The sequence below is a fragment of the Notolepis coatsorum genome (genome assembly GCF_963971535.1).
Source record: "Notolepis coatsorum genome assembly, chromosome: 2".
Lineage (NCBI taxonomy): Eukaryota > Metazoa > Chordata > Actinopteri > Aulopiformes > Paralepididae > Notolepis > Notolepis coatsorum.
The window spans coordinates 179,542,560-179,565,449 of record NC_140166.1 but is presented as its reverse complement, the minus strand read 5'-3'; the positions used below and the strand labels follow the sequence as shown (position 1 = coordinate 179,565,449).

General features: G+C 46.6%; 1 protein-coding gene across 1 annotated transcript in view; it reads left to right on the top strand.

The window, feature by feature from the left end:
* The window catches only part of scfd2 (sec1 family domain containing 2), a 325,751-nt gene that overhangs the window by 125,134 nt on the left and 177,727 nt on the right, over positions 1–22,890 (top strand). Inside the window, exon 5 of the mRNA XM_084307430.1 lies at positions 20,386–20,671. Within this exon, the coding sequence (XP_084163556.1) occupies positions 20,386–20,671 (286 nt within the window). The remainder of the gene's footprint in view (positions 1–20,385; positions 20,672–22,890) is intronic.

Below are 22,890 nucleotides of genomic sequence, written 5' to 3'. Positions count from 1 at the left end.
ACACACACACACACACACACACACACACACACACACACACACACACACACACACACACACACACTACCCTCCTCCCCTGGGGGACATAGCAGACAGCAAAACAGCTGTACCTCCGAGTAATGACTCATATGTGTACGCTAACCGATGACACAGCTCTGGGTTATTCACATGATCAGTTCCATGTTGTATTCAGAACTTCACCGTAGGAAGCCACACCCTGCCTGGCCTGCGCTCTGTAGTGAAGTACAATCGCTCAGCTCTCCTCCTCCCCGTCGTCGTCGGCGATATTGTTGTTGATGATGATGATGATGATAGGGATGATGATGACAGATCGCTCAGCTCTCCTCCTCCTCCTCGTCGACGATATTGTTGTTGATGATGATGATGATAGGGATAACACTGAGGTCAACGCCACGGAATGCAGTCGCAAAGCAACGACAGCGCCAAACACGTACAGCTAATAGTTTAAAAATATACTATTCATACTGGCCACTCCCTGTATAATAAAGCCTTATTCTCTTGGATAGAGGGATGGAGAGAGAGAGGGAGAGAGAGAGACCGATATAAAGAGAGAGCGAGAGACGTGATTCATCTGTGAAAACAGGGATGTGGTGGCCTGAGAGCAGTGTGGTGCAACAGTGCCCTCCTCTGGTGGAAAAGGGTACAGGCCTACAAATTCTGGAACCGGGACAGGCAGGAGCCAACAACTGAGCCTCTCTCATGCACTGGTTTCATTATTCTGACACTAATGTACTAATGCTTATTCTCATCTTCACCGACAATACACATGATACTGTAGCTCTGAAAATCTAAAGATTACGCAAATATCGCAAGTTTTCTTTTATATTTTTCATCCATCATCGCATTCTCACGCTGAAGCCGAGCTCTTATTTTGAAGTCTCCTCTCTCTTTGTGCTGGGTACACTCATTCCCCCTCTCTGAGCTCCCTCCACCCCATGTGTGAGACTCCAGAAACTGGAATCAGATGGGCTGCTTTAACCCTTCACACTGCACTTCACACTGCACTTCTTCTACGTTTGAACAAAAAGAGAGAAGGAGAAGCGCTATTGTGTCTTGTGTCAGTCTGTCACTTTCTTCTGTTTGGTAAATAGTAAATGGCTGCTTTTTTATATAACGCTTTTATCCAAAGCGCTTTACAATTTGTTCCTCACATTTTTACCCATTCACTCACACATTCACACACCGACGGCGGAGGCAACCATGCAAGGTGCCAACCTGCTCATCGGGAGCAATTAGGGGTTCAAGTGTCTTGCTCAAGGACACATCGACACGCTGCCCAGGAGGAGCGGGAATCGAACCGGGAACCTCCGGATTGCCAGACGACTGCTCTACCACCTGAGCCACTGTCGCCCCAGTTACCTCCTGTTTGGAAGTCGCTTGTTTTTCGCTATGACTCTCGGTGGATAAACTGTGTTTGTGTGTTCACTCCTCTGTTCTGGCCTGTCTTGTTTACCCCAGGAAGGCTATTTTTGTTCGCTGCTGGAGTCTGCAAAGCCAATTTGTAATAGTGGGTGTAATGTACTGTCCTTGGCTGTTGTAGAGGTGTTTGTGTGTGTGTGTGTGTGTGTGTGTGTGTGTGTGTGTGTGTGTGTGTGTGTGTGTGTGTGTGTGTGTGTGTGTGTGTGTGTGTGTGTGTGTGTGTGTGTGTGTGTGTGTGTGTGTGTGTGTGTGTGTGTGTGTGTGTGTGTGCGTGTGTGCTTCTCATCTTGAGTGAGAATGATTCAGTCTCTCTCTCTCTCTCTCTCTCTCTCTCTCTCTCTCTCTCTCTCTCTCTCTCTCTCTCTCTGTGTGTGTGTGAGAAAAGTGCGGGAGGTTTTACACGGCCCGGGGGTTTGCAGCTGAATAGCGACTCTCATCTGGTGAGTTACGCCATAATCTGTTGCAGGCTATTGGCTCTTTTCCACCAGAAGAACTCGCTGTGGCCAACCGCGCTGTCAAAACCGAGATCATGGGTTCCAAATGTATTCCCATGGTAAACAGTGAGGTTCTACGTGAGGTTCTCGGAGCTTCTCAAGAGGTGTGGCTACGCAGGAGTTCCGGGAGGGAGGGGGGGGGGCTAGTGGTGTTCTCTCTCTATTGTGATTGGGTGATTGGTCAAGAAATGTGTCGCCACATTCGTCAACAGGCAGCTAGCCGGGGGTGAACGTTTATCACAGCATTTTTTAAATCCCAGCTTGCACGAAATCTCATACTGTACCATGTCATATTCAGAAAGGAGTGAAAATAATGAAAAACGTGATTATAGCTAACGTTAGAGCAAGAGCCTCTTCCATGTTTGCTTACTGCGTTGCGTGACAAACGACGTAGGCGGCGTAACTGTCGCTTTATGTCGCCTCTTCCAGCAACCTTCACTGTTCTTGAATTACAGTAGAACAAGTGCAGATTTGCAATAGCTGCAACCTTTTTTTGATAAACCACTCCCATTGCCACTCCCCCTTTTAGCCAATTGGCATGCACATGCACACTTGACCTCCATGCCAATTGTCAGCCTCCTAGAGCGAAACCTGTGGCTGAAAGTGGAGAAATCGACCGACCGACCAACAGAGTGACCTATAGTGCTGCTGGTCGCAGCCAAAAAGAAATAAGAATCCATCTCAGAACTTTCCGAGGTTCTGAAAGGTTCCTTTTTTATAGAAAGTTCCTTTTGACAATGGAAACGTGTGGCCAACAACATCTCACTATTTTCATCGCCTTTCCAAACACTTGTACAACTTTCAATTGACACACACATTCACAGTGAGCCCGCCTGTGCAGTCGTATCCTATTCTTCTCAGCCGGAGGCGTACAGAAGGACCGCACTTGCAGCCTAGCTTTGAAAGCCGCGCGTGATCAGCCGGCAGCGGGTCGTGTGCCTGGCAGACAGACTCCGGCCACAGTGACCAGTGTGTGGCTGACTGGTGGTGACAGGGAGGAACATGGGGACGACTGTGTGTGTTGTGTGTTTGTGTCTGTGTTTAGATCCTGTGTACACAGTCTCCTCAAAATTACAGCCCTCCAGCCCAGAGAGAGAGAGAGAGGGGGGAGAGAGAGAGATAACTACGTGGTTCATTAGCAGCTTTACATACAGAGAGAGAGAGAGAGAGAGAGAGAGAGAGAGATGAAAGCATAGAGGAAATCAAGAAAAAAGTGGATTATGTGAGAGTTAAGGCCTCTGCATGCTACAGAAACTTCAAAGCAACTTCAACACAACATCGACAAAGCAACGGTGTTGCAGACACATTACCTTTATGCTTCTGCAAAATCAACGCGCAGCCTATGATGCAACAAAATGTTCCCCGGATGTGCGGCTCGAGCGCGCCCAGCCCGCCTGAATACTTTGGGCAGCCGAAGGTGCGCACTCTAGCAATTACAAACGGATTTCCCTTCTCAACCATACATCGTTAGTATAATAATAGCCCTGTTTATGTTTGTTTTCGCTTGTGTTCTTGTATATAGTGTAATATAGTTATATCGCCACATCAACCCAGTCCATCCCCATTGTTTCCCCAATCTCCTTCCACGAATTCATCGTCATAATGCTATCCTTGTAGTCTTTAGACCCGCTATTATATAAATGTTGGTACTTTCGGACCTCCTCTGCAATACGTTCCTGCATTTGATTCATTTTAAACAAACAATTAAACAAGTGTAATGAAACAATACACTAGCTATCGAGCTCCTGTCAGAAAGTTTTCTTTTGGTCTCGAGCTCCTGTCAGAAAGTTTTCTTTTGGTCTCGAGCCAGGAACACTAGAAGTGACAGACAGCCCCGCCCCCATTCACTACCAACCAATCACTGCTACGCAATACCAACGCAACAGGTCTTTAGATTAGATTTTGGACACAGGTACGCAACGCCCTCGCAACACAGTCTACAAGACTGTCTGCAACAAGCGCGCTGAAATCGCGCCGATGTTGTGTTGAAGTTGCTTTGAATTTGCTGTAGCATGCAGAGGCCTTTAGGGGGCTTTCTCACTAACCATTCGGGGTCGAATCACAGCCCGATCGCACCCAAATAGGGTGTGGCCGTCCTACTGAGAACGCTCCCCCCCGTCCCCGGGGACGCTGATTCGCTCCAAACCTGGACCGCTGGAATAGGTGGTTCCGGGTGCGCGCCAGTGGGAGCGGGGGGGCGTGGTGTACAAACTTGTACCAAAACACAGAAGAGGCTTGCTGTATCAACTTGCTGACACACACAATGTCATTACTGTAATGCTTTCATGCTTGCTTGAATTTTGGGCAGATAAAAACATACAGCAACAACTGGACAATACCCACAAAAACGATATTTATGGGCAATTTGGCGAGTTCAGACCTCAACCAAACAAGCATGTGGAGCCTCACGGCTCAGTGGATGAAAACATGAAGCCACGTTACAAGCACAAGACTTCCCTGGCTCGCATTAGGCCTGGCCATTTTTTTGCCATTGCTATGTCTACTATACATTGGTTTCTTGTTCGAATGCATTTATTTCTATAGACCAGTGGTGCCCAACCAGTTGGCCGTGATCGACCGGTAGATCAATGACATGCAATATAATTGACGCGAGCGATGGGCTAATGTTAGCTGCTAACTAGTAATAACTAGCCTTAGCTTAGCGTTAACCCTGGAAAACGCTCAAAGCGGACTCCACGACACCAGTTCCATTCGTGAGAAAAGGGGGTGGGTTATATTGACGACGCTTGACAACAGAGGTTCAAATATAACTTCATATTTATTGGTTATTTGTTTCTTTATATCAGCATCCAGTTTCCACCACCGTGTGTTAAAACTCTTCCTGTGTTGACGTTAGAGCGTGACATCATCGCTACGGCAGCTTACATGCTCAAAACGCAAACCGTAAACAAAACCCGGAGCGCACCAAGACTGCAGTGTGTACGCAAATTAGAGGGGGGAGAGGGAGGGGGGAAGTTCGCACCCAAGGATGGAGCGAGGACGGAGCGGAGCTGATTCGACCCCGAATGGCAGTGAGAAAGCACCCTTAGGTACATTGCCAACAAGTGCACCGGCACTTTCTAGCTGCTCTGACCAAACAAATTAATCACTCATAGGGCTGGATGGTATACTGAATATGAATGTATACCATCTTGGAGCAATGCAAAGCTATGGATTTGTATTATACCAACATCCACGATATACAGTATACATATCATTAAAAAAGTGTATTTTTAAGTGAATCCCCCCAAAATCTTGCAGTATTATAAAAATAGACCATTTGAATGAAAACACCATGACAATTGACCTATCTGAAGCCCTGCTTTCTTCCCTCGAAGCAACAGTTGTGATCGGAGGATCAAGAAAAGAGGGTGGCGTTTGAGATAGGTAAATTGTATTACATTATTAAAATATATATATATATAGGGGCGCTCCAGTAGCACACCATGTACCGCGCTGCGTCGCGGATCGGCCGACCCGAGTTCGATTCGCCGTTATTTGCCGAAGTCTTCCCCTGCTCTCTCTCCCGTTTCACCCTCACTGTATCTGTCGGTCATGTCTGACCAGGAAAAGCGATACACGCTAAAAAATAAATCTTTAAAAAATATATATATGTATATATAATAATACTCTTCTTTTTTTTGTCATATATTGTAATTTGTATTGGAAAACGAAATATTGTGAAATACCCTTGAAACCATAAAAACGAAGAAATTGTATTGTATTGTATTTTGGCCATATCACCCAGACCTGGACACACAGAGCACAGTTGTACAGTAGCGACTAGCGAGGTGCTTCCTACTGGATAAATATAGAATGCCGATTTATTGCTGATGGCTATGAAAAAGACTTTGCCATACAAATCTTATAATGACATCAAAGCAACTCTCCATCCATTCATCCCTCCTCCTATGAGCTTTCCTGGGTCCCTGCCCTCTTTCATTGAACCTCTAGTTACTTCTGTTGCTTCCGAGGTTTTGAGATAGGTCCATTTTGTTTTGTAAATGTATGATCACAAGCACATACAGTAAGAACTCAAATCCATCACATGATGAGTTCTGAAGAGTTTGAGGTCGTATTTACAGAATGATTAAGCACTCATTTACATCACCATGTGTAGTTATATGATCATCATGGAGGGGAGAGAACAGATGGTAGAGGTACTCTATCCCCCCCCCTCACAGTGAGCTGTGGTGTTCCACAAGGAAGCATACTAGGACCGCTACTCTTCCTAATTTATGCAAATTACATGTTGTCAGCCTGTGACTGCAACTTGTTCCTGTTTGCGGACGACTCAGCCCTGCTGGTCTCTGACAAGAACAAGTTGCAGGTTGAAAAAACCCTCAGCTCGGAACTAGGCAAAATCTGCATATGGCTCGCTGATAACAAACTATCATTACACATGGGCAAAACAGAGTCCATTCTCTTCGGTTCAAATAACAAACTCAGCAAGACCAACGGCTTCTCAGTTACAGTGGGTGACAATATTGTCACAAGGAAAGACGAAATTACCTACCTGGGTTCCATCCTAGAGGCAAATCTTTCCTGTGACAAAATGGCATCCAATGTAACAAAAAAAGTCAACCAACGAACTAGATTCTTGTACCGGATCTCCTCTCTGGTAAACAAGAATACCCTGAAGACTCTGGCAGGAGCACTCATTCAAGGGTACTACGACTATGCGTGCACCTCATGGTACCAAAGCACCTCAAAGGCGCTTAAAACAAAATTACAAACATCACAAAACAAACTGGTCAGACTACTACTTGACCTTACCCCCAGAACCCACCTCACCCCTGCCCACTTTGACAACCTAGGATGGCTTAGAGTAGACGACAGAGTACAGCAACTTGCAATGGGCCTGGTCTACAAGATACACTATACGACTAAGGTACCCATGTACATTAGGCTTGGGCGGTATGACTTTTTTCATACCGTTATACTTTGATTACCTAATACCCCGGTATACGGTATATGACGGTATGACTTTCATTATCATCAGCGGGGGGGGGGGCAACCCGTGTTACCAAGTAAACAAATTACGGAGATGGCCAGTTCGCCCGCAGCATCTAGTGCTAACGTTAAGCTCTCAGAATGGTAGCAGTCCTCCCGCAGCATCTAGTGCTAACATTAAGCTCTCAGAATGGTAGCAGTCCTCCCGCAGCATCTAGTGCTAACGTTAAGCTCTCAGAATGGTAGCAGTTAGCCCGCAGCATCTAGTGCTAACGTTAAGCTCTCAGAATGGTAGCAGTTAGCCCGCAGCATCTAGTGCTAACGTTAAGCTCTCAGAATGGTAGCAGTTAGCCCGCAGCATCCTACAAACAACAACAACACACACTATCGTCACAACGCTTTACGGTATTTTCACAGCACTGTCGCAACATTACCGTAAAGCGTGAACACCGTTGTGATCATACACAACACTACAGTTAGCTCTCAGAATAGCCAGTTAGCCCGCAGCACCAGCAACGGTAAGCGTGTCTCATTTAATTTCACTCACTGAAGCGGGGTTCCCCTCCTCCTCCTCCTGTGTGTAGAGACAACCAGCTCTGCATGGCTCGCCCCACCCGTGAGGACTAGTCTCGCCCTCTGCTGGCGTGTGTGTGCACTACAACAAAACTCCGTTTAGACGGTATTGATTTTCAATACCGTCGGTATTTCGAAATACCCCGGTATACCGTAATACCGTCATACCGCCCAAGCCTAATGTACATGTCAAAATACTTCCCAAAGGTCAGTGAATACCACAACCACTACACCAGAGGAAGCTCAACAAATCATGTTAAACCCAGATTCGGCTCAAACAAGGGACTAAACACGTTTCGCAATTATGCCACATCAATGTGGAACGCCCTACCCAAAGCTGTAAAGGAATGTGAATCCCTACCCACATTCAAAACCGCTCTTAAAGAGCACCTACGAGAGGCTGCAATTCGAAACTGGCCACCATAAATGCCCAAAACCCCCACCACCTCCTAATAGACAGTCTCCTCCCCACCGCATGTATATATTCCCTCCCCGCCGTATGTATATTTCTCTCCCACCCACCCACCCCCTCCTAATGTACAGTCCCCTCCCCATCATATGTATATACTCTGTCAGGATCTAGGGGTAACAGTACTGTATATTTTAATACCGTTTAAGTCACAAATGTATCAGTACTAAATACCTATATGTCCCTATGCCAGAAATGTCATGTATGTTGTGTATGTCATAAATGTCTATGAATTGAAAATGGGGGACCCTGATGGAAACAAGACAAACGTCTTTCTCAGGTCTGCATCCCCTTAAAGGGGAACTATTTTACTATTTCTTTCACTATTTGGGCACTTTTACACAATTCCTGTGAGTTTATGGAACACCTCTGTAATTATATATTTTTTTTAATTCATTGTTTTGTATTTCTAATCAAGTCCTCAAAAACAGCATTTTTCTACCTGAAGATCTTAAGCTGTTTTGAGGCTGGGCTCCTAAACCACTGTGTGGCCTGCGCCGCCGCCTGAACATTATCATGCAGCGGTGTCTCTCTGACATCACAAATCATCACATTTTCAGATGACTCAGTTCAGTGAGGGTGAATATTGTGACTAGAATTGGAAGAATGCGCCAATATGAGAATTAGAGACATAGATCATATTAATATAAGTCCACATAGCTAGGAAACAATGCTAAACACTGAAAAAGGCCATTTATAAGATAGTTCCCCTTTAACAATTGTGTGTATTGAGCCGTACTGTATTGTACCCATTCTGCAATCTGTTAAATAAAGTTTTCATTCATTCATTCATTCATTCATTCATTCATTCATTCATTCATTCATTCATTCATTCATTCATTCATTCATTCATTCATTCATTCATTCATCATATCATATCATATCATAGTATGATGATATACATTTTTTGTGGGCCTAAATTGAGGAAACATTAGTGAAGGGAGGTGCCCATTTGATAACCCTGGTGATGCTGCCTATCCATCTATTATTTTATTTCATTGGGTTTTTAGCCCTAGTTGCACTTTTGTTGCACTTTTTTGTGTTTATTTCATGTTTTTAACAGTGCATGAAATATTGCGTATTACTGCAATTTATTTGTATTTTTTATAAATCATAGTGGTTACAAAATTTGGGTTGCGACTTAATGACTAAGGAAAATGTTGGGTCCCGAGGCTAGACCAGTTGAGAACCACTGGTCTATAGCATATCTCTATCTACACGGTGGGCTGTGGTGGCCATTAGGTGCCAAGTGTATCTCTATCTACACGGTGGGCTGTGGTGGCCATTAGGTGCCAAGTGGTAGGGTATATAGCATCTCTCTATCTACACAGTGGGCTGTGGTGGCCATTAGGTGCCAAGTGGTAGGGTATATAGCATCCATCTATCTACACGGTGGGCTGTGGTGGCCATTAGGTGCCATGTGGTAGGGTATATAGCGTCCATCTATCTACACGGTGGGCTGTGGTGGCCATTAGGCGCCATGTGGTAGGATATATAGCATTGGCATTGTCAACACCTGGAGCTCACATCAAAGGGGCACGGGTCTGTTGAAGTTGGCAGTGCTGTTTGGGGGCCATTATGGGCCATGTAATGCATTCATAGTGTGTAGTTCCATAGTTCCAAGTATTTATAGCCATGTTAGATTTTCTTTTGGCAATGGGATTGGGTTTCTTCATTGAGCGCTTATCCTTATCATTACGGCACAAGTATCTTGTGTTTTATATTTTATTATACGATTCTCATCCATATTTCTCCCCCTGCGTCGTGCCGCTCTAAGGTCAAGGCTCCTGGCCAGAAGGGGAACAGACTGGCTCTCACGCACACACTCATGTTTGAAAATTCAGGCCTCATTTAAAGGGGAAGATTTATGACCACTTGTTTCTATAAACTTAGCAGGCATCAGGCTGATGGAGCCAGAGCAGGGTTCACCTTCCCTTTAAGAGCTTTTCCATCCACAGCCCTGCCTATCATTCCATCTCTCCCCCCTCTAGCCCCCCCCCTCTCTCTCTCTCTCTCTCTCTCTCTCTCTCTCTCTCTCTCTCTCTCTCTCTCTCTCTCTCTCTCTCTCTCTCTCTCTCTCTCTCTCTCTCTCTCTCTCTCTCTCTCTCTCTCCTTCTAAGTGCAGCAATCTGTCTAATCACAAAGTCTTATCTCACACCTTCTCTTGTTTGTCTGTGCCAACATCTGTCTTCATGGTCATTCCGCTACAACCCCACTGCTGTTTGCGTGCATGTCATTTTCATTATCGTTTTTTTTGTGTGTTAATGTTGTGTGCATGTATATTTGTCGTGTGTGTGTGTGTGTGTGTGTGTGTGTGTGTGTGTGTGTGTGTGTGTGTGTGTGTGTGTGTGTGTGTGTGTGTGTGTGTGTGTGTGTGTGTGTGTGTGTGTGTGTGTGTGTGTGTGTGTGTGTGTGTGTGTGTGTGTGTGTGTGTGTGTGTGTGTGTGTTTAAAATGGCTTGGAAAGCTAGTGCTTGTGACTTCTTTAGAAGCGGAGGCTTTGATCTCCGAGCAGAGGCCATTTTATGTGTTGTGAAAGAGTGACGCACTGGGTCTCGTGGAGACATCTGAAGTGAAACACGCAGGAGATAATTTACTGATGGACACATCACAGTCTCGTTCTAGGAGTCTAGTCGGTGGAGAGCTAATAGAGGTGGGGGTGTAATCTGCAAAAATAAGATGGTCTTCTATGATGCTTTATTGGAAGGTCAGGAGCCTTGCCTGAGTAGGGAGCCCAGAAGGTCAGGAGCCCTGCCTCAGTAGGGAGCCCAGAAGGTCAGGAGCCCTGCCTCAGTAGGGAGCCCAGAAGGTCAGGAGCCCTGCCTCAGTAGGGAGCCCAGAAGGCCAGGAGCCCTACCTCAGTAGGGAGCCCAGAAGGCCAGGAGCCCTGCCTCAGTAGGGAGCCCAGAAGGTCAGGAGCCCTACCTCAGTAGGGAGCCCAGAAGGCCAGGAGCCCTACCTCAGTAGGGAGCCCAGAAGGCCAGGAGCCCTACCTCAGTAGGGAGCCCATCCAGAGACAGACAAGAAGATAGATACCAATTTCCCAACATATGGAAGTGGATACGGACCAGCTAGCCAAGCTGTTTGCCAAATAAGCAATAAGCCCAAATCGTTCTGGTTGATCTCCTGAAACCCCAAATGCTCCCAAATCAAATGTGTATACCATGTACACATGAGGGTAGTCTTACCCCGAAAATGCTATCGTTAGAAAACGCTTAATTTAGGTCCGGTAAAATAGGACACTGTGATCATTACAGAAACATGTTTCAAGTTCGGTAAAATAGACATAGGGAGTCCTTACCTTAGCCAGAAGGTACTCTAAAAAGAATAATTCCAATGATCCCATCGGCGATCGCGATTACTCGTTTATATGTAATTACTCGTGTTTACGGGAAGCTATAGGTTTTGAGGCGAGCAGATCTCCTAGCGATTGCTCTGCAAGAGCTCCTCCCCCTCACACCGAGTCTTGACGGTTCACACATTGTCTCTACTGATCCCTTTCTATCATAGTTCAAAAGGTAGGCGATACTCGATCGGCATTGCAATTCCAACGTAGGCAAATGAGCCAGGGACTCCTAGACTGATCCAGATGACCGCTTTAATAATAATAATAATAATGATAATGCAGGACCTGCTCAGAGGTCTTTAATTGGCATTGGCTATTATCCACAACACACACACACACACCGGAACACACACTCATGCATTGTCTGTAGGATCGCTGATGCGATTCGTCTCTGCGATTAACCCATCCCGTCGTCCTTCCCCCCAAGGGCAGCCGGGAGCAGACAGGCGTCAACGTGAGCCGTGCCAGGGGACCAATCCAAGTGCTCCTGTCCGTCTTCGTCAAGGACGCCACAGCGTTAGCGATCTGTTGTTGTGCATGTTTTTCCATTGGGTTTATCTTATCGGGGGGGAAACCCTTGCGAGCACGGGGAGAACATGCAAACTCCACACAGAAAGGCCTGGGAGATACCCCACCTGGGTACCTGGCATCATGGAAACCTGGTCCCCAAGCGGGAATCGAACCCTGGACCTTCTTGCTGTGAGGCGACAGTGTTAACCACTACACCACCGTACCGCTTAGAGCGTATGCTGCGTCAATAGAGTGCATGCTACGTCAATAGAGCGCATGCTGTGTCAATAGAGTGCATGCTGCGTCAATAGAGTGCATGCTGTGTCAATAGAGCGCATGCTGTGTCAATAGAGTGCATGCTGTGTCAATAGAGTGCATGCTACGTCAATAGAGTGCATGCTACGTCAATAGAGCGCATGCTGTGTCAATAGAGCACATGCAGTGTCAATAGAGTGCATGCTGTGTCAATAGAGTGCATGCTGTGTCAATAGAGCGCATGCTGCGTCAATAGAGTGCATGCTGTGTCAATAGAGCGCATGCTGCGTCAATAGAGTGCATGCTGTGTCAATAGAGCGCATGCTGCATCAATAGAGTGCATGCTGCGTCAATAGAGTGCATGCTGTGTCAATAGAGCGCATGCTACGTCAATAGAGTGCATGCTGCGTCAATAGAGTGCGTCAATTAGGGCTGACCTTCGATTTTTTTTTTGGAATTCGAAGCTTCGGGGCCGAGATTCGATTTTATTCGAATATTTATTTTTTATTATACTTTTTTTTTAATGTTGTGGGACTTGTACAGCACTTTGTTCAACTTTGTCAGTGCTGTAAAGTTTAAACCTTTTTAAATCTTAGACAAACAAAACACTTTGCTTTCATGAAATATTGTAAGCCGTCATTTGAGGCTTTATAAAAGCAGCACAATGAACACAAATCTGTCAGTGCCGAGTCCGACCTCATCTTAAATAACAAACAGCATTGCTTGTTGTAATTAACAAAGAGAGGCAGAGTTGATTTTGCACACAAAACATTTTTGATATTTTTTTATATAATCGAATCCCATGCCCATCGAACGAAGCTTCAAAGTATTTAAGACAGCCCTAGTGTCAATAGAGCGCATGCTCTGTCAATAGAGCGCATAACGTAATTTTTCTTTTTTTTTAAACATTCAAAAAGAATGCTGATAATTTAAAAAAAATTATATCGAAGTCGATTATCAGTCAGATTGATAATCAGTTGACCCCTAGCGTGCACTTTGAAGCTGATTTGACCGCAATAACTACAAAACGGCCTGGCCTGCTCGCAGTCCACCCTGTTAAGATGGTACAGACTGCAGGACGTATGAAACCCGCTTTAGCCTGCACAGTGTGTCTATAGCAGGCCTGCCCAAAAGAAGGGCCCTGGGGACAAATGTGGCCCTCCACAACATTACCTCTGCACTGCCATTAGACATAAGACATTGCTCTTACTTGTTACATTCAGTAAATGATTATGCATCATCATGGCGGGTCTCTACTAGGCTCCTGCGTGTGCAGGATACGACTCTCATCTCAGTGTTTAGGGTCATGTTTCCGCTCGTCTTGTTAAAAGACCTGCTGTGATGTTATCTACACCTCTTACCACCAGACAGAATGATGGCTGTAGAAAGAGAGCGAGAGATACACTTTATTTTTTCCTTCCCATGATGGACTTAACACGGATTTCCGTGTTTTAATAAACACAGATATTCCGGTGAACAGCGTCATCGCTACAGGTTACAATGAACATGTGTCTCTCTCGAGTGTGTGCGTGTATGCACGCACGCGTGTGTACTTATGTCATAGTGTGTGTGTGTGTGTGTGCGTGTGTGCGTGTGTGAGAGAGAGAGAAGAGTGTGCCGGCAGGCGTGGATTAGACTAGCTTGTATATGCGTCTCAGGCCTTTGTGCGTTTGATGTTTTGGTTTGGGTCTTGTTTACATGCAAAAAGCCTGGCAGTCTCTTTAGAACTCGTCTGCTCTTGATTATATTTTCCATCTCTTCCACTACAAATCAACAAGGGCCGCGCTGCTTCGCTCGCTACACAGACCCAGCGCTCTCAGTCCCCGTCTCACCTCAAGATTTATGCCTCTTTGTTTTCGGAGTGACTCGCTCGTATCCCTGCCAGTGCTGCGTGTTGTTGTTATTTGTGAATGCAAATTGCACGTGATTACGTGTTTGCAGATAGAGTGCACATGTGGACCATTCCAGTAAACGTGCAAATTTGTTTATTTTGCCGGTTGCTGTGGTAACGAGAAACCGTCGGACATTAAATGTAAAGTGACTCCTCTCGCCAGGGCATCCTTCCTTGACCAGAGCAACTGACCTGTGGCCAGGTTTCTTTATGCACCACCATCACCCTCCTCTCTCTCTCTCTCTCTCTCTCTCTCTCTCTCTCTCTCTCTCTCTCTCTCTCTCTCTCTCTCTCTCTCTCTCTCTCTCTCTCTCTCTCTCTCTCTCTCTCTCTCTCTCTCTACTCTCTCTCTCTCTCTCTCTCTCTCTCTCTCTCTCTCTCTCTCTCTCTCTCTCTCTCTCTCTCTCTCTCTCTCTCTCTCACACCACCCCCTCCCTCTCCCCACACCACAGGGCCCAGAAAAAGGTCCATTGTGCAGGCAGGGAACGAGGCAGTAGAGGCCTGGTTCTGTTTAACGCGCCCCATCTGAAACACTCACCTTCCTCCAGGGGCTGCATCTGGAGCTGGTTTCCTGTTCAGGCTGTGCCGGGCAGGGGCGGAGTTTGGCCGGGGCTCTCTGATTGGGCGAGATTGAGACCCCGGGATGGATGGAACTGCCAAACAGTAATCTGTCAATCAATGGCTTGACATATTCAAACCAGAGCTTCACTGCAAGAGAGATTTTGATTGGCCCAGGATCCTCACCGTGAAGCGTCTGTCTAATCAGCGGCTTACCTCGGATCCACCAATCAGAATGCTTATCCCCTAAGCCTCTGAAAGGTTTTTCAGCAAACAAAGAAGTATTCTTTGCTACTTTCTTTTTATGAATCTATGTCATTCTCTCTTTGGAAACAGTGTGTCACGATAAGAAACTCATAGTAGTAATTTAAAGTAATGGCTTTATTTCAGTAATTGCATGCTCTAACATTAGCATTGTTTTTATAGAGTATTGCCATCATTATTCTATAATTGTGTGTAATGGTCACATTAGCGCATGGCGACAGGACCGGTGGATTCAGTAATGGTGTGTAATAATAACGTTAGCTTCCTGTTATTCCTGCAATCATGGTCCGGTGCGGGGCCACGGGCACCGCTTCTAAAACCAGTCTGTTTCTTCTTTTCTTTTAAAGAGTGGACCTTAAACTCCACATGGATTTAGTACAGCATACCTTTAGGAGCTGTCATCTGGAGCATTTTTATAGGGGCGGAGAGTAAGTCAAGAGGGAGAAGGGTAAAGGGGTCGATAGGACCGAGGGGGCCCGACGTGTGGAGGGTTCTCTAAGTTCCAGACGACCCTACTAAGAGCTCCTACAGTAAAGTACTGAGCGTTAGAACAACTGCGGCACAGAAGCCAAAGTAATGTTCTGCACAATGACACACCAGTTAGTTCGTCTGTGTTCTGCTCCGTGCTCTCTTCCGAAGAGGTGTACAGTACATTATACTGTAGCTATCCAGTGAGCTCGTGTGCCAAAGGGGGGGCGGGCGCCAAGCATTTGTACGTTTCTTTTTTTTAACTGGAGCACTGGAAAGAGAGCTGCAGTCAATCTCCCCGCTCCACTCATCTCAGATCAGTTCTCTACCAAAAGACCTCCATTTCCTGCCCTGGCGCCACAGCATGCAGCTCACAGCAGCTTTTATAGATCTCCTGAAGGGACCCAGTTGTATGCTCTCTCCTCACACACACACCACACACACACACGCACACGCACACACACGCACACGCACACACACACACACACACACACACACACACACATACAAGACATACAATACAGTATTATAATACACATACTCCCACACGCACACGAGTATGGAGGATAAAGAGATGAGAGTGAGGATATAACTAAGAGGGGAATGTTAAATCAAGTGGACGAAAGGGTCCCCCGGGGAACAGAGAAACGATGTGGATGATGTGAGAGGATTGATACCAGCGTTTGAGGCGCAGGAACGCTTGAGAAGAGTGAAGATGTGGCTCTCCTGTCAGACGGAGAGGGGGAACAAGTAGGGAAAGCCGCAGATGGTTGTTAAAACAATACGGCAGGGCGCACGCGGAGACAAATGGGAACGTGTTATTCTCGATCCACCTAGAGGCGGGAGAGGTAATGGGTTCAGGTCGAGGTGAATGCCATGTGGAGTTGCTTTTTTGACAAATGACGCGAGGGGGCCCGCGGAACCCCTCTCGACACCCTCCTCCGGCGCCTCCTCCTTCCCTCACTTCACTGACCCTCGACTAAAAGCTCCCATCTCCAGAGCAACACCGGTGGCATCGAACCTGAGCTTTTGCGTCCTCTTAGGTCGCATGTGGTCAAACTTGAGAACCTAAACAAAGCCATTAAAGACGCCTGTTATCTACGCTGTTGATGGTTCAACTGAAGTGCTCCAGGACGCCTGTAGCTTTATGCCAAGCAAGCAGTGCAAAAATGCTTCCGCATTCGTCACCGCACGCCAGTGCGGTAAAGCGCCCTTCTTTTCAGACAAATGCTACCGTGCGTGCACCGGCGGCGGCGTGCTCGCTCAGGTGCGTGCGTGCGCCGGCGTGCTCGCGCGAGGTGCCCGCGCATGCGCATGAGATCCCGCCTCGAGCGGAGCTCAATATATATAAGTCACCGCCCCTTATTCAGTATCTAGCAATAGCTCAATTGGCAAGGCCACATGGCTGTGGATCCTATGGCTCGTTTGCTGGCGAGTTCGAATCCCATTGAAAATATTTTTAACGTGATTTTTTTTTAACGTGTATTCTTTCGCCGGTTAAGGTTAGGCATGGTTAAGGTTAAGGTTAGGCATTGTTTCGGAGTTGGTTAAGGTTAGAACGGTTAAGTTTAGGCGCTGTTAAGGAGCTGGTTAAGGTTAGAGTTTGTCAAAGAGAATGGCAATATAATTTCTATGGTTAAGGTTAGGCATGGTTAAGGTTAAGGTTAAGGTTAGGCATTGTTTCGGAGTTGGTTAAGGTTAGAACGGTTAAGTTTAGGCGTTGTTAAGGAGCTGGTTAAGGTTAGAGTTTGTCAAAGAGAATGGCAATAGACAGCCTATTTCCGCGCGACCTGGGCGCTGGGCGGCGGAAAATGAAAGGCGCATTACACTGCACGCCACTACGGTAAATTTTTGCACTGCTTGCTTGGCATAAAGCTACACGCCTCCAGGACATGCATGGACAGAAACGTGTAGGAGAGGATCCACGGTTATTCCTCACTCTGTTCCTTTGACCATGAAGAGCCTGACTCCTTCCTTACTCTCTGGTCTCTCCTCACTCTGTTCCTTTGACCATGAAGAGCCTGACTCCTTCCTTACTCTCTGGTCTCTCCTCACTCTGTTCCTTTGACCATGAAGAGCCTGACTCCTTCCTTACTCTCTGGTCTCTCCTCACTCTGTTCCTTTGACCATGAAGAGCCTGACTCCTTCCTTACTCTCTGGTCTCTCCTCACTCTGTTCCTTTGACCATGAAGAGCCTGACTCCTTCCTTACTCTCTGGTCTCTCCTCACTCTGTTCCTTTGACCATGAAGAGCCTGACTCCTTCCTTACTCTCTGGTCTCTCCTCACTCTGTTCCTTTGACCATGAAGAGCCTGACTCCTTCCTTACTCTCTGGTCTCTCCTCACTCTGTTCCTTTGACCATGAAGAGCCTGACTCCTTCCTTACTCTCTGGTCTCTCCTCACTCTGTTCCTTTGACCATGAAGAGCCTGACTCCTTCCTTACTCTCTGGTCTCTCCTCACTCTGTTCCTTTGACCATGAAGAGCCTGACTCCTTCCTTACTCTCTGGTCTCTCCTCACTCTGTTCATTTGACCATGAAGAGCCTGACTCCTTCCTTACTCTCTGGTCTCTCCTCACTCTGTTCCTTTGACCATGAAGAGCCTGACTCCTTCCTTACTCTCTGGTCTCTCCTCACTCTGTTCATTTGACCATGAAGAGCCTGACTCCTTCCTTACTCTCTGGTCTCTCCTCACTCTGTTCCTTTGACCATGAAGAGCCTGACTCCTTCCTTACTCTCTGGTCTCTCCTCACTCTGTTCATTTGACCATGAAGAGCCTGACTCCTTCCTTACTCTCTGGTCTCTCCTCACTCTGTTCCTTTGACCATGAAGAGCCTGACTCCTTCCTTACTCTCTGGTCTCTCCTCACTCTGTTCATTTGACCATGAAGAGCCTGACTCCTTCCTTACTCTCTGGTCTCTCCTCACTCTGTTCCTTTGACCATGAAGAGCCTGACTCCTTCCTTACTCTCTGGTCTCTCCTCACTCTGTTCCTTTGACCATGAAGAGCCTGACTCCTTCCTTACTCTCTGGTCTCTCCTCACTCTGTTCATTTGACCATGAAGAGCCTGACTCCTTCCTTACTCTCTGGTCTCTCCTCACTCTGTTCATTTGACCATGAAGAGCCTGACTTGGTCTCTGGCTCCGCCGGCGAACACAGCAGCATGGGGGGGGGGGTTAATACCCAAAACACTATTTGGCAGATATGAGCACAGCTCGGAGAAGTATTTGATTTCACAATGCTTAAGGAGAAAAATGTGTGCTGTGATTTTGTGTGCGTGTGTGTGTTTGAATGGTCCCTGGGGGTGGGAGGGGGGTGTGTGGTTGGCCCGGGGGCTGAGACAGGGAGGAGGTCTACTTGGATTGGACAGTCGACTGAGAACTCCTCCAGCCTGGAGACGACACAGAGGAGACCCACTGATACCTCGTTCAACAACAGCGGGTCTGACGCAGCGTCCGGTGTGAATGTCACAACAAGCAGCCGTGTGCGTCGAGGCCCAACCAATCCTCACGGCAATTGTTTCACGGCGACGGGACGACGTTACATTTCCGATACAGAAAGCCCTGGAGAGAGTGACCGAGGGAACCTCCCGAAGCCGCTTCGTCACAGCTCACAGTCGGTTCAGTTCCGCAGCTTTGGCCCGGCATCTCCCGTTCCGATCCAGGGCTCTGACTGTGTTGCGTCTTTGGCTCCGGCGAAGAGCTCTTCTGGGTCAGCCATCAGATCCCCCCTCCAGGCCCTCCCCTTGGTCAGGAAGCCCTGAGTCCCTTAACTCTAGAGCTCAGAGCAGAGAGAGAGAGAGAGACTGTTTGTCTTCAAACACAAGCATTGAGGTCTTAAAACACAGAGCGCTCATTAAAATGAAATCCATCCAGTGAGGCATCTGCAGCCTGGTCTGAACACACAGTATTCCTGTCAAATACCCCTTTTTATATCTAGTCCCAATCTTAACTCCTCTTTTGATTCCTCACTAGCTTCCTCTCCTCAGACTTCATATCTTCACTATTTTGCTTCCTTAAACCTCCACTCTGTCTCTATTTCTTTCTTCCTTTCTTTCTTTCTTTCTTTCTTTATTTCTTTCTTTCTTTCTTTCTTTCTTTCTTTCTTTCTTTCTTTCTTTCTTTCTTTCTTTCTTTCTTTCTTTCTTTCTTTCTTTCTTTCTTTCTTTCTTTCTTTTTCTCTTTCTCTTTCTCCTTTTCCTCTTTCTCTCTCTCTCTATGCCTTTATTTCTCTCTTTCTCTCTTTTTTTCTTTTTCTCTTTCTCTCCTTTTCCATCATCCCTTCTACACTCCTCTTTTCTGCAGTCCATTGGTCCACCATTGGACAGAGAACAGATTAGCTCCACACCCTTGTTTTATAGGCATATGAGCTCATTCTGGTTGTGAGAGTGGCCAGTGTTTTTGTAAAAAGGTTGTGTGATCTACATCATTTGGAGCGGAGCACAGTGTGTTTGTAAAAAGGTTGTGTGAATCGATCTACATAATTATTTTGGAGTGGATCACAGTGTGTTTGTAAAAAGGTTGTGTGATCTACATCATTTGGACCGGAGCATAGCCATTGTGTGAGTTAATTCGGACATGGAAACACTGGCCAAACGTGTGTGTGTGTGTGTGTGTGTGTGTGTGTGTGTGTGTGTGTGTGTGTGTGTGTGTGTGTGTGTGTGTGTGTGTGTGTGTGTGTGTGTGTGTGTGTGTGTGTGTGTGTGTGTGTGTGTGTGTGTGTGTGTGTGTGTGTGTGTGTGTGTGTGTGTGTGTGTGTGTGTGTGTGTGTGTGTGTGTGTGTGTGTGTGTGTGTGTGTGAGAACAGTTAAATTCCCGCCCAATAATATACACGCAAACCCAAAATGAAAGAAAAATGCTCCCTACCTTTTTGATAAACTAACAGAGTCGTAAAATGAACAAATGGAGCTGTGAACCCATTCACACTGTGCTTGTAATGTAAACACCTATTACTGTTGTGGTGTTGGACTAATTTAGTTTTTTGTCAGTGCAGTGTTGTGCAACTGCTCTGTTCAGAGTAAAGTACTGTAATGGTTGTCTTGTGACTAAAGCCCTGTGCGTGTGCGTGTGCACATGTGTTCTTAAACCGTGTTGAACTATTACAGTCTTACCGTATAATGTAACCGGTGATTCAAATTAATCATTTGAAATGTGTGTGTGTTTTCCAGGCCCTGGGTGACTCACACTTCCCCAGTATGTTGAGGCAGCTGCTGCCCTTGATGAAGCCCCGTGGAGGCGAAGGAGACGCAGGCTCGAGGTCGGAGGAGGAGTGTGGTCCTGACGAGCTGCTCCTCCTGCTGGTCTACCTGTACTCCCTGGCCGAGGAGGCGCAGCCCAGAGACCGGGAGGAAGAGGAGGAGGAGGAGGAGAAGCTGGAGGGGGAGCTGATAGGAGCACTCACCCTGGTCATCGCCACGGAGACAGAGCTCAGCCCCCTGCTGCAGAAACTCACCGGTGAGAGAGACGGTGTAGCCGTGGGCCAGACTTCGAAGGGTTTGCGGTTCTTTGTGTTTGTTTTCACCTGCATGGAGTAACTGATGGGCGGGGCTACTGCATTGGGACAACTCAAAAAGGTATAGCTTTTCAATTGTATTGTGGCAAACTCCACCCCTCTGGGATTCCTAGCAGGTTAACACAAATGCTAAGAAGTGGACAGATCTGGGTGTAGCAAGTGAATGAATAACGATCTTCCTTCCCTCAGCAACAACCACAGACGTGCCCTTGAGCAAACCACTTGACCTCCAAACTGCCCCGGTGGAGCAGTGTCAGACTGTGGTTGTACCGGGCAGCAGGTTGTAGGGGGGGGGGGTAGTGATGCACTGCAAACCCTCCCAAGGTAAACGAAGGTTAAAGAAACCAAAATTGCTAATACTCTTTCATCCATGTCTGATGGAAACACGACACCAACATCACAGCCTGCAATGTGCTGAGGACCCATGGCTGTGGGTGTGCTAAGAGGAAAGAAGGAGAGCGTTATGAAGGAGAAGAAGTGGTTGTTTATCTCTTCTCTCTCCATCCTGTCCTATTAATGCCAGGAGGACTCTGTCAGCAGACCTCACACCCCATCTCTCTCCTGCTCTCCTCACGACACACACCATCACGTCACACATGGTAACAACTACACACGTAATGGCTGGACCGTGGGAATGGCTGAAGTGTGTGTGTGTGTGTGTGTGTGTGTGTGTGTGTGTGTGTGTGTGTGTGTGTGTGTTTGTGTGTGTGCATAATGTGAGGGACAAATTAGTGTTGGATCACCAAGCCCTACCCTGCATTTTACAACCCCTCTATCCCAGTGACGTGTGTGTGTGTGTGTGTGTGTGTGTGTGTGTGTGTGTGTGTGTGTGTGTGTGTGTGTGTGTGTGCCGTTAGTCAACTATTAGTCGGGGGGGGGGGGGGGAAATGTTTAATATATATATATATATATATATATATATATATATATATATATATATATATATATTTTTCATTACATTTGGGCTGTGGGGGGTGCTTAATGTCTGAAGGAGTCGACTTAAGGCTTCTTGTCCTCTGCAAAAGCATGCAATTGGTCCACTGATGGATACATCTTGATATTTGTCCTCTTTCAGTGCCTCTGTGCCTGTTTTCTTATGCAGTTAGCCTCTGGTATGCGTGCCATTAGCGTTAGCCACGCTTCTAGGCCTCTTTTCTTTTGGAAATAATGATAAATAATTATAATTTTTTTGTATTCGACTAAGAGGTTGGCAGTCGACTACGGCTTCTTTCGGCCGATTAGTCGACTAATCGACTAATAGGGGTCAGCCCTATGTGCACACATTATGTGAGAGAGAAATGAGTGTTGGAACACCAAGCCATGCCCTGCAGTCTGTACAGCCCGTCCATCCCAGTAACAATTCTATTATTCACCTGTTGAGTTGGAACAGAACAAATACAGTCTCAGTGTCAGTCTCTGTGTGCTGGTCTGGCTGGTTCTGGTCTCTGTTGCTTCAGCTGAACAGCTCAAGGCCAGCTCTGCTGACGATGAATTAGGCCTTTACCTCAAGACCACAACCCACTGCACCACCCATAGTTAGAGCTCCACTAACCTTGAGCCTGTACACACTTACGCACACACATGCGCGCATGCACACACACACACACACACACACACACACACACACACACACACACACACACACACACACACACACACTGCTCCCTAGCCACATAGCTCATAATTAAATATGTTTTTAGTTTGGATCAGCTCTTTACCTTAGCATACACCCTGAAATAATGGACCACACCATGATTGGGTTTTCATCTCATATCAAACACACATACCTATATAATAGGGTTGGTTAAACTCACTCTCTATCCTTATTCCTTTCTCTCTCTCTCTCCCTCTCTCTCTCTCTATCTCTCTCTCTCTCTCTCTCTCTCTCCCTCTCTCTCTCTCTCTCTCTCTCTATCTCTATCTCTCTCCCTCTGTGTATGTAACACTGCTAATAAACCATGTAGTTCTCTCTCTCTCTTCCTGTTCTCTATGTTAAAGTGTGAAGTGGATGCAAGGGGCCTCTTGGCAGCAGCCAGCCCAGAGCTGTGGCTCATGTTAAAAACTTGACTCTCTGTTATAAACACTTCAGTGGAAATTACCCTGTCAGTGTGTACCAGGTGTGTCTTGGAAAGAGAGAAAAATAAAGACTGTGTGTGTGTGT